Source organism: Moschus berezovskii, chromosome 7, assembly GCF_049115385.1.
Source record: "Moschus berezovskii isolate FMDL1 chromosome 7, NW_MosBer_1.0, whole genome shotgun sequence".
Taxonomy (NCBI): domain Eukaryota; kingdom Metazoa; phylum Chordata; class Mammalia; order Artiodactyla; family Moschidae; genus Moschus; species Moschus berezovskii.
Window position 1 is genome coordinate 29826344 of NC_142466.1, and position 14759 is coordinate 29841102.

At 39.0% G+C, this 14759-nt stretch overlaps 1 protein-coding gene across 3 annotated transcripts in view; it reads right to left on the reverse strand.

Annotated features, from left to right (window-relative positions):
- FOCAD (focadhesin) overlaps positions 1-14759 on the reverse strand; it is a 311664-nt gene that overhangs the window by 53152 nt on the left and 243753 nt on the right. For all 3 annotated transcript variants that reach the window (XM_088837878.1, XM_055428152.2, XM_055428155.2), the window contains 5 exons: positions 13998-14042; positions 9020-9128; positions 6313-6429; positions 3583-3821; positions 59-148 (listed from right to left, as the gene is read on the reverse strand). In XM_088837878.1, coding sequence (XP_088694004.1) covers positions 59-148; positions 3583-3821; positions 6313-6429; positions 9020-9128; positions 13998-14042 — 600 coding nt within the window. The remainder of the gene's footprint in view (positions 1-58; positions 149-3582; positions 3822-6312; positions 6430-9019; positions 9129-13997; positions 14043-14759) is intronic.

Genomic DNA, 14759 nt, shown 5'->3' on the forward strand with positions numbered 1-14759 from the left:
TTTATAGCAAAGAAAGATCCAATCTCTGTGCAGCAGAGAGGAAATGGAATCAACATACTTGTATTCAAGACTAGGGTCAAAGCAGCAGTTTTCCAGGGCATCCAAAGACTTCATCAGAAGAAGGTTCATCTGTTGGCTAGATATATCACTGGGTGAAGACCAAGAGCGAAAAATGAGTTATTGAAAATCATGCAACTCTCCAACATATTTACCATGTAATATTTTGCTCTTAGTATTTCACTGAAAATCATTTCATTAAAAAAACATGAAAGTAGCAAACAACAATACTAATGATGCATATATATCCTGCACCCAGAGAAACTGAGTCAAAGAATTCATTCAATAGTTAGGTTTCTGAATATTGTCATTACTTGTAAACCAGTGTTTTGCATTTTCTCAGCTCATTCAAACTTTAAATCACTGAAAAACAAGAGCTCAGAACTCCAAAAAGAATATTTCTAGGAATGCTAAGGTGACTTTCCTCAAAGGATGTACTAACCCGCTCAGCTGATACCATCAATGATCATTCCAGATCCATCTGGCACTTCTGATGTTATGTGTCAAATATGAAGGTTTTTCAGTTCTATTTTTTTTTAAGGAGGCGAAAAAAACCTGGCCCTTTATTTTTCTGCCTTTATAAAGTAATTGATGTGGATTTTGTAATTGTGAGAACTATGAGAACTTAGTGAGAACTATGACTTCTAGGGTAAAATGAAACTTAAAAGGTAGCTTTATGTCTGCTCTTTCAGGCGGAGTTGTGGGCTTCATCACCGACACTTTATTATCAAGGGGTCCCTGCATTTCAGCTCGCTGGCTGCAGTCTTGGACCATGCTGAGTGGAATGCAGTTCCAGGAATGCCAGCCAGCCAGAGAACACTTTAAGTAATATCCTCTCCAACCAAGACTATAGTGGTTTTGCCTGGGGTGAAGGATTACATTTTGTGATGAGAAAACACGCACGCAAGCACACACAATTTTAATAGTTTTAACTAAGTAAGTCTTATAGATGTTCTCTGGAGCAAAGTATACTTAAATATCCTAAACAAATGCTAAAGAGGATGAACTATTAATAGAATCCTGTGGGAGTTATGACAGAAGCAAGCTTTGGAATAATATGCTTTTCTGAATAAATTCTAGACTGGAATTGAAATTCAGGAGATTTTTCATAAGCCTTAGCAAAAAAAAAAAAAATGGTTTGAATGTCAAAATTCTTTTACACAAAGTGACTTTTCATTTTTGAGACCAAGATATTGTCCTGATCCTGTTGTCCCAAGGGGCCATTTTGGGCCACTTATTTGATGTCATTGATTATTCAGAGTTAGTAGCCCTCAAAACGCTTTCGTTTTGGAAAAATAGAAATTTTCTCCAAAAATGTCATTACCTGGTAAAGACTGTCATTATCTAGTAAAATATTTATTAGTACCAAAAGACAAATATTTCAGATTCCCCTGCTCTATGAAATTAGGACCTCCCTAATTCATTTCCTAATTCTATGAAACAGGGGCTTCCCTGGTGGCTCAGTTGGTAAAGAATCCACCTGCAATGCAGGAGACCACCTGAAATGCAGGACACCCAGTTTCAATCCCTAAGTCAGGAAGATCCCCTGGAGAAGGACATGGCAACCCACTCTAGTATTCTTGCCTTGGAAATTCCACGAACAGAGGAGCCTGGTGGGCTATTCCAGGTGGTCATAAGAGCTGGACGTGACTTAGCAACTAAACCACTACCACTGTGAAATAGTAAGGTGGGAACCATGAATAATTACATTAATATCTGCAGTACTAATATACCAACCAGAAGGAGAATGTTATCAAATGCAGGATCATTATGGCAAAGGTAAAATCTGCAGTTATACGGTGGACTCTCTGCCAGAGGAAGAGCTTTCTGGTGTCCTTCCCTAGGGTTTCCTGCAGATGCAGTCAAGTCGGCAGATACGGGTGGAAGGCAACTTAAGAACCAGGGAAGGATGCTTTAGGAGAATCACGGTAGGTTTCTCCAGGTAGTAAAATTAAATTAACCACAATGCAAGTCTGTCGAGCCCTAAAACCAGCAGCCTCTCCTCCTAAACTGAAAAGAAGAGAGCGAGAGCCAGGACAGGATGGAATGAGTCGTCTGGAATTAAAAACCGCCATGGCTCATTTTTAGTTGTAAAACATGCAGCTTGAAAAGATACTGAAGGACGAACATGAACACAGATGGTGAAGAGACTGCCATTTGTAACACAGAAGCAAAGGGTGGGGGGAGTCACTTTCAAGTTTTAAGTAATACCTTTAAAAATACCTTGTGTTCTACCACTCACACACAAGATATGTAACAGTCCGTTCGTATGCAAAGGACAGCTTCTTGTTTGTGTCCAGAACCAGGCCTGTGTATACTAATACTGGTGAATAGAACAAAATGAATATTCTGGAAACGTTTCATTTATGATCACAAAGACTAAGTCTATCTTCCCAAATATTCCATAGATGTTTCCAGGGGCTGAAAATGATCATCTGAAATATAGTATTTCCCTAGATCCACAGCAGTTCTCATAAAGGTTTCACATACTGATGTTTGCACAAAACTATGGGAATTAACAAATGTAAACTTAACCACTGGTTTCAAACAGAAGTCTAAATATAGCATAATGTCATCCAATTTACCCACATCAACACCATTTCCTGCCTTCGGACAGATGGTTTCTGCCAGCTTGGGAAGCATCAGGACTGCTAACATCAGAATAGAATGCCTCTCCCCACCGGCCCTACTATTTCCAATGGAGGAAAATGGGGCTGAAATTCCAAGTCAGTGACATCTGAAGATTCATGATCTTCAAATATTCATGTTGTACCACACTACCATCAATATATGGATATAGAAAATTCTAAGATCAGTTATAAAATAAAGAGTAAGTATAATGAACACCAAAACCAAAGTCGATTCGTGCACAAGGAAACTTTTTCACTAGTGGAATTTTCCACCTGGGTCTTTGATATTCTATTAGCTCCATTCAAGAGTAAAGCTAGCAGTCTCCAAATGAGCAATCAAACTGAATAAAGCACCCAGTATAATATGCACAGATTAAGACTCTTTACAGATTACTAAAATGTAGCCAGGGCACAGGATAAAAGCAATACTTGAAACTGGTACATGCAGTTCTCAGGTGATTCAGCTATGCCTGCACCCTCAGGCACAGGGCTACCCCAATCTTTCCTCCCATTTTATAGTGATATCAATGAATGAGCAATTATTTTCACCCTTATAAGCCAGAAGGAAAAGATGCTTTTTAAAATTTATAGCACCATATGATTAGACTTTCCTCATGTCTATTACACAGGGCTTTCATCTAAGCGTGAAATGGTTTTCAAGTAATCAATCACTTCAAAAAAAAGCAACCCTTAAAAACATATGAATATCTCTGTGATGGTATTTGAGAGAGACAAATTCATTCATAAAAGAGAAAAAAGGATCAACCTGCTCAACTTGAAAAGTTTAGCACCACAAATAGCTCAGATATAATGTGAGAGTGTGTGTGTGTGAGAGAGAGAAATCAATCAGCTAAGTCACAAAGAGGAAAAAGAGGAATATTGTAATAAACTATACCTGAGTTTCTCCTCACACAAGCGAGAGAGAAACATCCCCAGTGCAAGGCCCATGTGGATTTGCACGGCTTGAGACTCATCAGCGCTTGGTTTCCCAGGTAACCTGGCAGTCAGCATGTTCAGGATTTCCTCAACCTTCTCTTTGCAAGAGATAATGAAAATTGGCACAAGGAGAGACAAAGCCGTGGCGGCCGCAGAACGGGCAATGGCACTGGCTGTGTTTTCACCGGAATAGGATTTCTAGGACATGCCAGAGAAAGAAAGCAAGGGGTTGGCCTTTTGTTTAAACATGAAGGGAACACACCTATCATGAAAGCACGACACAATACAAGCTTCTCTTAAACCCACCCTAGCCACTCCAACAAAATTATTAAAAAATAAATCTATTTCTGTGTTTATCCACAGGTTACCCTTTTACTATTAGGAAAACAATTTGCTGCTAAGCCATTGGTTAACTAATAATATCCTTTTAAATCTGAAAAAAGAAAACAAAAAAGTGTCTCCTTTTAATGGGTGTGAATTCCCTCACTATAAAGCCTGAAACAATTTCGGTGTTTTGAAAGCCCATATGTGTATATAATGAAAAAGCTCCAAGTGAAGCTATCCAAGTTTGGAGAAACCACTGAGTCACATTATACATGTCCAGGAAGCCAGGAGTTTTCTGGGAGAGAGAAAAGGGGTTAGGGTGGGGGCAGTTCAAGTTTAGTTACAGAAGGGTAAGTGTAAGTATAGCACAGGGAGCTATTGGCGGATCTCCCAAAAATTTTGGTGGGAACGTTTCCCAGTAGATGGATTATTTCCTACAGGGGGTTAATTCCTTTTAATTAAAAAGGAAGTTGAAATCCTAAAAGCCTCTGGTTACAAAGCAATAACCAGCTATTCAAAATGAAACAGAGAGCACTATAATGCTCCTCTCCTATATGTAATTATGGGAAAAGAAATGAATAACAGCCCTAATAAAATGACAGGGCAGCTGAATCTGAACAGCTTGTACAAGAATCCTGCGTTACAGAGTTCCACCAGACATTATATACATTTATCAATATGTCTCAAGTGAGGAAGAAAGCCCGTTGATCATTCCTGAGTATTACCCACTTCAAATCTGCAGACACACAATAAAGGCCGTGTTGTCCCTTGCAGTCAAAACACATTAAAAAGTGTTTTTAATTCTATCCTCATTTGCTCTCTAAGCTTTAGTCCTTTAAGGATAAAAAGCAAACATGTGCTAAGGGATTCTTTAAGTTAATACAGCGCTATTATAATGACAATGCTACTTAAAATGACCCAGCTGCTAGGACAAAGGAAATAAAGGAAGTGGCTTTTGAAATAGCGGTTTGAAAAAGTATAATAACGCAAGACTTACAAAGGTAAGAGGCAACCTGGAGCTGCCTAGGAAAGACATTATTTTTACTGGTTTGTAAGAACTAAGCAGCACTATTAGAAATCTAATAGAAATCTTGTCCTGCTGCATATCTGAAGCATATAGCTACTGCAAAGGCCTCCATATAAGCTAACAAGGTTTATATCCATCATTAAAGAAATAAGAACACTTCTGACAGAAAACAAATGATCACAGAGAACGTACTTCTTTGAGAAAAATCTATTTTCCAATATAATTATATGTTATCTAGTAATTTTTTTTTGTTCTCTAGTCAAAAAGCTCGTTCCTGACCCTCAGCCCTAGATGGATACACACCAGGTCGTCTCAGGGGCAGGAGGGCAGAGGCACACAAGTGTACAAAAAAGATCTAAGGCGATGAAGTTTCAGACTAAATTCATAATCTTAGCAACAGTTCAGGACCTGTGCTATATTTTTATTCAAATCAGCTGTAATTCTCTGCTACTCAGCTGATTGTCCCATGATCCCTATAATTCCCTAAGCAATGGACAGTGATCAGGTAGAACCGAAATAATTTCATGCAGATACAGAAATACAGCATGCATGACAGCCAGGAAAACAAAACCCAAACCAACAAAGTGTGTTTTCAATTTGCTTCAAATCTTAGCATATAAGCATGAAGAAAGAGAATGCCTGAGTAACAGGTGCTTTTATATGACCAGCAACATAACTTGGTATTCATAGAGCATTTTGCCTTTCCATTTTCCCATAAATTATAAAATTGGATCCTCACAATCTTTTATAAAGTTGGCAAACCACTCATTTTTACCTTCACTTTACAGGAAGGGAAAAATCAGATAAGTTAAGTAGCTGTCAGGTCAACGGTCACAAAACTAGTAAAAGGTGAAGTTGGGGCTACAATCACTGCAGATTAATACTGTTCAATAATCTCAATTTATAAACAAAGATACAAAGGGCCAAGCCAATGAACTGAACTTCCTGTGGTCACATATCCTGAAATGAAAAAAAACTGTGACAAGAAACTTAGGATCCTCCATATTCAGCCAATGTTTATTTTACTTCAACACTTGCCTCTGATTATACATTAAAATAGCTTAGAACACTTCCAAAATGTTGATACCCAGGACACAGTCCAAAGCATTTAAATCAGAAGTGAGGCCTACACATCAATATCTCATATATATACCTTATATATATATGAGATATATATATACAGTTCCTCAGGTGATGCTAATGTACAGTCAAGGTTGAAACTTACATCTAATGTATAGCTAAGGCCAAGATCTACATTATATCATAGATTTCACGTGAACAATTGATACTAGAATCAACTCTTGAGTTTTTAAACTATTTTTTGTTTCTCAAACTTACATGATAAAACGAGGAGAAGAATGGCCTTCTGGGTTGGTAGTGGCTATCAACAATGACCAGAAGGGTATCGAACACCATGGTAACCCAATCTTTCACTGACAGGAAGTGAGGTTGAACCTGCAGATGAAGGAAAACATGAAATGACAGTGGGAAAAAAAGAAAAAAATCTAACCATTGTTTCAAGATCCAGGGTACAACCTCCTTCTGCATAAAAGAATGAAGAGCTAGTAAAAACTAAACTTCATCTGCTAGGACCTCACGAAGTAGACAGGCATTTGACAAACACACATCCTCACCTGCACCCCCACGTGAATAAAGTTTACCTTTCAGACAAAACGTAGCGGAGGTGAGGGGATGGGGGCTGCAGAACAGAACAATCTGAGAGTTTCTTACAGTGCTCCTCTGTTCAGTGAGGATAACATGGAAGCTGAAAGGGAGACGTGTGCAGGGAAGGCAAATCAAACCTTCCATTTCTGACCTGTCATTTCAATAAAGCAGCCAACAAAATGTTTTGACCACTTCCAGCTTTGCTGCTTATTATCACTGTATTTATCATTCACGAACCATCACAACAACTGCCTAGTCAAGTCGATATGAAAACATAAATGATCTTCAGTTTGGAAGAGAAGAGGAAAGAGAATGAAAACACACACACAACAACAACAAAACCCAACTCAATAAAAAGAGAACTTGGTTTTAAAAGTCATTCATGACAACAGATGTCAAAAAACATTCATTAACTCACACGGTAACACCCAGGGGGTACTGTAAAAGTTGAAATAGTGTTAAGAATCCTTGGAATTAATTCCTTGAATCAAAAAAGATCTGCTTCTTAAGATCTTCAGTTGTTGGGCAAATGCAGATTTGAATGAAGTTTGAAAACTTCAACTTTAGTCAAATAATGAGGTCTTGAGTTCATGCTGAGTAAAAGTCAAAGGGAAGGTCATCAAGAGTAAAAGAAAAGCCCCATCTTTGGCTTGGGTGGCTTCTCAATGTTTTGTGGGTTATGTGCTGCAGCATAGGACACAGACTCAGGGAATAGAGAATAGGAGAGCCTACAGTTCAAACTCTGAGCTAGACCTCCAGTTACTACTGAGGCAAATACCCCGCACCACGGGTAGTCCTACATAAACACCACCAAAATAAAGGGGTCCTAGGAAGGCATGTTTGCTTTTTAGGTTGTAGATCTACCTAGCATGCTGCTTCTGCTAAAGTATTCCATACCTTCTTCAAGGATATGAAACATTTCCTCTCTAAAAGATTTTCACCTTCCTCATTATTAAAATAAGATTCTGGCCTTAAATTACCGTATGGTAACTAGCTACACTTTTATCCTTCATGCAATAATCCCTTGGCCTCCTTCTCTTCCCCACATGTAATACACATGTAGAGATTTTGCCACACAGCATTACTCTTTTGTTTACTGGTAAGAGCACCCTTTGGGGAATTCCCTCCTTCAGAATTTGAAGCCTGGTTAAATGCTCAATCAAGCGACTCATCCTACCCTGCCGAAGGTGTAGGGCTGGGACTCATGGGATTCCTAATTTTAAGGGAGCAATGCTCTAGTAAGTGACTAGAGCGGATCCATCCCAATAGGAGTGGTCTGCCGAGATGGGCCATCAGTACCTGTGCCTGGACCTCTGTTTTTCTCCCAACTTGGTTTTTAAGCTTTGCCTTCAATTCTATGCACGTCCAGATTCCTTATTCTTCTAGCTCCTTTTTAAATTTAAATTAATAGTTGGTTTCTTGCCCCCACAGAACCCACCAAAAAGGAACCAAAAAACCCTACCATGAAAAAAGAATACCAGTGGTCCAAAAGGCACTCTGCGGGAACAGAGATAGGCTGAAAAGCATTGAAAAAAAGCCCATTTTTTGCAACAAAAAGTGGTGAAGTATATACTGATGCTGTTGACAATAGTTACTATTACTGAATATTTATCAGCCATTGTACCTTACATATATAACTTCATTTAATCCTAACAATAATCCTATCTGGTAAGTACTATTATCCCCATCTTACAGATGGCAAATAGGCTCTGAAAGGTGAGGAGACAACAGGATTTAAACCCTAATACCTGTACTTACTAGCTCTACTCCTATTCCAAAGACTATGCTTTTTAACCACTTGACTATATTGTCTCCAGATAATGATAGCTACCAGATAACGGTGCTTAAAAGGAGAATAAATCCAAGCTTTTTTATTTTGACAGATATGAATTATCTGAAAAAGTACATTGGAAATGAACACTGGCCAGCTTGCCACATGTTTAATTAAGAAATAAATGCCTTGCAAAAATGAATAGGCACTTTGTCATTGACATCTGCAATTAAAATGCAAAGTGCAATTTTTTGCAGTCAGTAAACATTGCTTATTTATCATTTTTTGACAGCACTGTTCACTTTCAGTAAGCCTAGTTAACTTCCTAAGATTGGTTACCATGATGTAATCACAGAAAGACAACCTCTGTTGCATAAAATTGGCACCTTCAAATGGAAATGACCACTTAACTGTGTTGGAGAAAGCAAAACAGAAAAGCAGTGAAGAAAAGTGTTTTAGAGGACACCAAGGCTTCTGCTGTAAAGGTGCATTGGGTAGCAGAGCCCATGACGGTAATCTCCTAAATTCAGGGCCAGGCTTAAGAAAAAGTCTCACTTTTCACACTTGACACAGCCAAAGCCCAGTTGGTTCTAATCACCCTTAACTCACCTCCAGGACTCCATCAGAGTCTGAGCAGAGGCTGGCTTCATGTTTGGAAACGACGACAGCGAGGCTGCTTAAGGCTAACAGCGCGTTGCCTTTGACCACCGGGCTGTCTCTGTTTAAAAAGAAAAAGATCCCAAGAGAGGATTTGGGGGCATTAACCAGGAGAAGAGAAGGCGCTATCATAGGGAGGGCACATGAGGTCAAAAAGCACTTCCATCCCTTCACAGAGCCTTGGAAATGCAGGTCTGTTTGTTCCCTGAAGTTGGAAGCGTGTGTCCTTCTTCTGATGCTAGTGTTAATTTTTAACTCTTCTTATAAATGTATGGTCATTATGCTTTGGGGAACCTAAAAAAAATCCAAGCTCAGATATCTAAGCTCCTTCTTCCTAAAATCTTTTATTTCATCATTTGACCTTACATTTCCCAGGACATCTTCTTCAACATCATCTTCAGTCAATATACATGTACGGATTTATTTTGGAAACACAGCCAAGGCCAGTTATGTGAATAAGCCCAACAGAATGAAACTGGTCCCTGGCTTTTCTAAAGCACTGGTGTGTGGGACCAACTTCGAGTGAATTGCTTCACAAGGCACACTTCACTAGCAACTTGACACACCGGCGGCTTTCTCCTCCGTAATTATCATTTCCCCCTTCTCTCTCTTAATATGCCAAAGCCAGCAACCTTAGAGTCAGTCTGTAACATGATTCAGAACCCCTAGAGAAGATGCAAAAAAGGCTTGTTCTCAGGCAATTTGGATTGAGAGATGTCTTTTTATATCACCCAAATGGTAGTTTTCTAATATTGGCAATAAACCAGCAGTTTGACTTCTGAATTTGGTATCAAGAAAACTGAATCTCTTAAATATACTTACTACTTGAAAATGTACATTTAATATTATTCCATAATTCCAAAGTCCTCCTACCGAGTAAAGTCCCCAGGGGGTCACTGATGACACGCTCTTGGCCTGCCGACTCCATCATAACAGAACACAGGCAACAGGGTACCCTTGCCACCAGACACTTCAGTTCTCAGTTAGTCCCAGGACTGTGTGTAGTGCTAGTCGCTCAGTCGTGTCAGACAGTTTGTGATCCCATGATTTGCCCATGGGATTCAGCAGGCAAGAACACTGGAGTGGGTAGCCATTCCCTTCTCCAGGGGATCTTCCCAACCCAGGGATGGAACCGGGGTCTCCTCACTGAAGGCAGATTCTTTACCATCTGAGCTACCAGGGAAGCCGGGTTCCTATAAATACAGAGAATGTTTCTCTGAACCTGGACCTCAGACCTGAACTTGAACCAATGCGTACATCTGAGAACGACTCCCTGCCTACCCTGGTGCAGGAAGAGAACTGATGCGTGGATGTCCAGATCTGCTCCCCAGGCAAGTCCAGTACATCCAGCCATAGGCCACAGTCGGGACTGAACATGTGAGTTAGTGGGCATTAACAGGTTAGTATAAACTTGTGTTCTTGCATTTTTGTTTCCATTTGGTAAGAATGGAACTCGGGACTCGTCGTTATCAAGTTCTTCTATCGATCAATTCATCCAATACTTCCTTCTTTATCTCGCTTCCACTCTAGGGTTGGTTAAACTCAGTAAGGCTTTGTACTCTTGGTCATTTTGTTCACATCCTCTCCAATCATTTCTCTAGGAGGCCTGTCATATGTTTGATAAGACAACACTTACATCGTGGGATGGGGCAGGGGAAAGAACAGGAAGGAAGACTTGAGGTTGAAGGAGTTTTACAAGGAGGATTACCGGCAACTCCTATAGCTAATAATAAAATACCAGGAAGTGAGGCAAGATGTGGGCATTCCCAGGTGCCCTAGCCAGAAAACCAGTTAAAATCAAAATTAAATCTTTTATTTCTAATATTCTCTCTTTCCTTTAGCTGAGAATATCTTGAAGTCTGTTCTGCAAAAATGATCATGAATCCCTGAAGTTAGATTTTAAAAAAAGTTTTAAATTCTCAGTGACTGTATCACCCTGAAGAAATTCTTAGATGGTCACCAGAAACTGCATAACAAATCTTCTAAATCAAGAATATTGGTCTGGACCGTCCCTGGCAGTCCAGTGGTTAAGATTTTGTCTTCCAAAGCAAGGGGTTCGGATTTGATCCCTGCTTAGGGAGCTATTGTGTACCAAGAACCAAAATATAAAACAAGCAATACTGTAACAAATTCAATAAAGACTTTAAAAATGGTCCATATTTAAAAAAAAAAAAAGTCAAGATGACATAAAGTGTCTTTTTAACCCTAAAATTCTAAAAAAGAATTTAGCCTCAATTTTAAAACAGTGCCACAAATAGTTGTATTTGAAAAGTTTCACTGGTCTTTACATTATTGAGCATGTATTGTTTTTGTAAAATGGAGAAAAATATATTTAAAGTCACTGGTAATTAGATCTTTGGATGCAGACTAAAAGCATATCTGTACATTAATCTTTGAATAGAAAAAAAAAAGTCACATAGGTATGCTTAGGCCAAGTGACACATTCATAAAGGTACCGTGACTAGCTCTTCATCATCTTTACATTATTCCCCACAGGCCTTGCAGAGTGACTTACGGAGAGAAGACACTCCATACATACTCATGAGACATATTCAAGGAGGAGCTAGCCAGGTGAAACTCCAGAATTTGTTCAGCAAAAACTCTTCACCTTGTTGATCACATAACTATCCCCAACCAGTCAAGTAGCGGTTCCTAATTTGCATAATAACATGTCAGCATCAGTACAGTATTTATCTAGGCAACACCACTGACATTTTAATTAAATTGTCCTTTGAAACGGATGCCATTAACCTAATTAAAAAGCTCAAGGAAGGATGAGCTACACTGATGCTTTCTTAGGGACAAAGTATTACATTACATGTTAGTGAAGTGACCCAGTCCTTTGGGGATTTTTATCTTTAGGTTCAAACCTATTTAATTATTAACAACAAAAATAAACTTACATCAGTCTAATCCTGTGACTAGTGTTTTACTTCCTACATTTAATTTATGCCTCAGAACAAAATAAGCCCTACATTGGCCCAAAGGAGCCTAGTGGCTCAGTGGTAAAGAATCTGCCTGCCTGCCAATGCAGGAGACACAGGTTCAATTCCTGGGTTGGGAAAATCCCCTGAAGAAGGAAATGGCATCCAGCTCAAGTATTCTTGCCTGAGAAATCCCATGGACAGAGGAGCCTGGTGGGCTACAGTCCATGAAAAAGAGTTGGACATGACTTAGTGACTAAGGTGGCCATAGTCCAAGGAACAGAAGACTAAACTGGCAGGAGGTGATAAGGGGGTCCTCACATGATTGCACGAAGCCAGTGGGAAAAAGTAAGGAGAAGGCAGCAGAGTGATTTTTTTTCTTCCTCTCTATCATTAATCTCTCAGCCTCTGGACCTTAACTATCTCCTGCTCACTTGTGAATCCCTAGTATTGTCAGGATGGTTTTAGTAAGATAGGGTCTATAAAATACTTTGAAGTTGATGAAAAGGTAACACCATGAGAACATAAATTATTTTTACTCAATATCACTGGGAATGCGAACACACTTTACTTAGGTATTAGTCATGAAATGATGTTTTTCCAGATTTGAAGATTAAAGTCTTGGTGAAACAAAATTTTAGAATGGAATCTGCAAAAGCTACTTCAGAGGCAAAATTACAGTTTAATAGAAAGACGCTAGTTTCTTCAGCATTTGAGCTTTTGTTACAAATGTCAGGGTATTGTTTTTAACAGGAACTAAGTAGACTATTCAATAGAACAAACTATGAAAGGTAAAGGTAAAAGGCGGTCCCCATCCCAGCACCTCCTCCCCTCCAATAAGAAGCTGAATGCTCTCCCACTGTGTCTGCAATTCACCAAACTACAGAAGCAGACGCAAACGAGTTCCTATGGAACCCTCTATGTACTTTAGTTTTCATTTTGTCAACAGATAGATACATCAGCAGGTATTTCCCAGTGTTCCCCACAGAACTCAGCGTAAGGGAGAATTACCACTTCCTTTATTCAGAAGACATGAGGCTGAGTAGTGATCTGAATCCAGATCAGATTTTACAGCAAACTATCTGTATAAGAAATTGCCAGTGCAAAGTGACCTTAAAGGTAGATCATGTTTTATCTTTTTTTAGGCAAAGCCTATTTAGCTACAGAAGGTTCTGGGACATGAGAGAGATCAACTATACTGTAGTTAAATATTTCTAGATAATATGGACTTTCAGTACATATGAAATCCTCTAGGTCAAAGGTATATCTATATTTGGTGAATAAGAAGAAGGGAAGTCAAACAGAAATGGCAGCAACTAAGGTGAATAGTGAAAAGAAGTGTATGTAACTGACACGTAACTTACTACCAGGAAAAATTAGGCAGCATGCTAACAAAGGGACCTGAAGAGACTGTTCAAGCAAGTTCACTAGGGTATAACTTTCTCAGTGAGAGGTGGCTTCAGATAAATAAAAAGCCTAAAGGTAGTAATGCTCAAGCTATTTTTGTTAAAGTGATCATAAAGATATGATAGAAACTGCCTTTTTACTGAGTCTTCACATTAGTTTTTAGTATTAAAAAATTCAATATTTAGATACACTTGGTCCAATAGCACCAGGAGAATAAAAGGCTCTGCCTTAAATTATTTACTGGCTCACACTTGAGATTTAATCATCTATTTGTAAAACAGACATAACTCACATTAGCAAAGACTTTTTCCCCTGTACTAAACTGCAGTCCTTTAAATCTAAGCCAAAGCACAGAGCATTTTGTAAAGTGTACAACACGGACATATCTTTGATGTAAAAGTTATGTGCCTGGACTGCTTTCTCTTATTTTCACAGAAAGACATGCAGTAAGGATTAACTGCACATGGGAAAGGACAACGACTGATTTTTTAAAAAAGAACAAAAAGTCCTTTGAAATCCTTATGAAAGGCCTGAAAAGGAGAAATTATTCATACCTTTAAGGGGAAAAAATGTTCATAGAAAATTTCTGGTAATCTTACTTTGCAGCTGCTTTGGTGACTTCATCAGTCAACATGTCTCGAACCCTGCAATACAGTTGGAAAATAGGTATGAGATCTTATAGTAGAGCAAGAAAGCAATCTTTTTGCTTATTCAGCAATTAACAAGAACCTCTGGCAATGACTCCAGATCTTAAAATTTCCATGTAGAATTTTAGTGTAAGGTGAAAGAACTTAATAAAGGGCTTCACCTCCAAGATAGTTTCATCTTCTTATTCCTTAGATTACTTAGTAGAAACAGGGAAGGAGGTGAATGTAAGTCACGTACAGGCAGTGCTGTCATGATATATACTCTTAACACTGAGTGGTGGGTATACAAGTGTCCTTTATACTATTCTTTGTTATGGACTGAATGTTTGTGTCTCCCGCTCCAAACTGATATACGGAAATCTTAACTTTGAATGTATGGCAACTGGAGGTAGGACCTTTAGGAGGTCATAAGAGTAGGGCCCTCATGAATGGGATGAGGGTCCTTATAAGAAGACGACCAGAGGGCTTGCTTTCTCTCTGCTCTCCACCAAGCAAAGCTACAAGGAGATGGCAGCCCATCAGCAAACTTAGGAAGCAGGGCTTCAGGGGCACCATGTGGGCTGTCACCTTGATCTAGGGCTTCCCAGCTCCTATAACTGTGGGAAATAAATTTATGTTGTTTAAGCCATCTGGTCTATGATATTTTTGTTACAGAAGCCTGAACAAGACATTCCCTCTTTTCTACACAGGAGCTCATCAAGACAATTTACTACT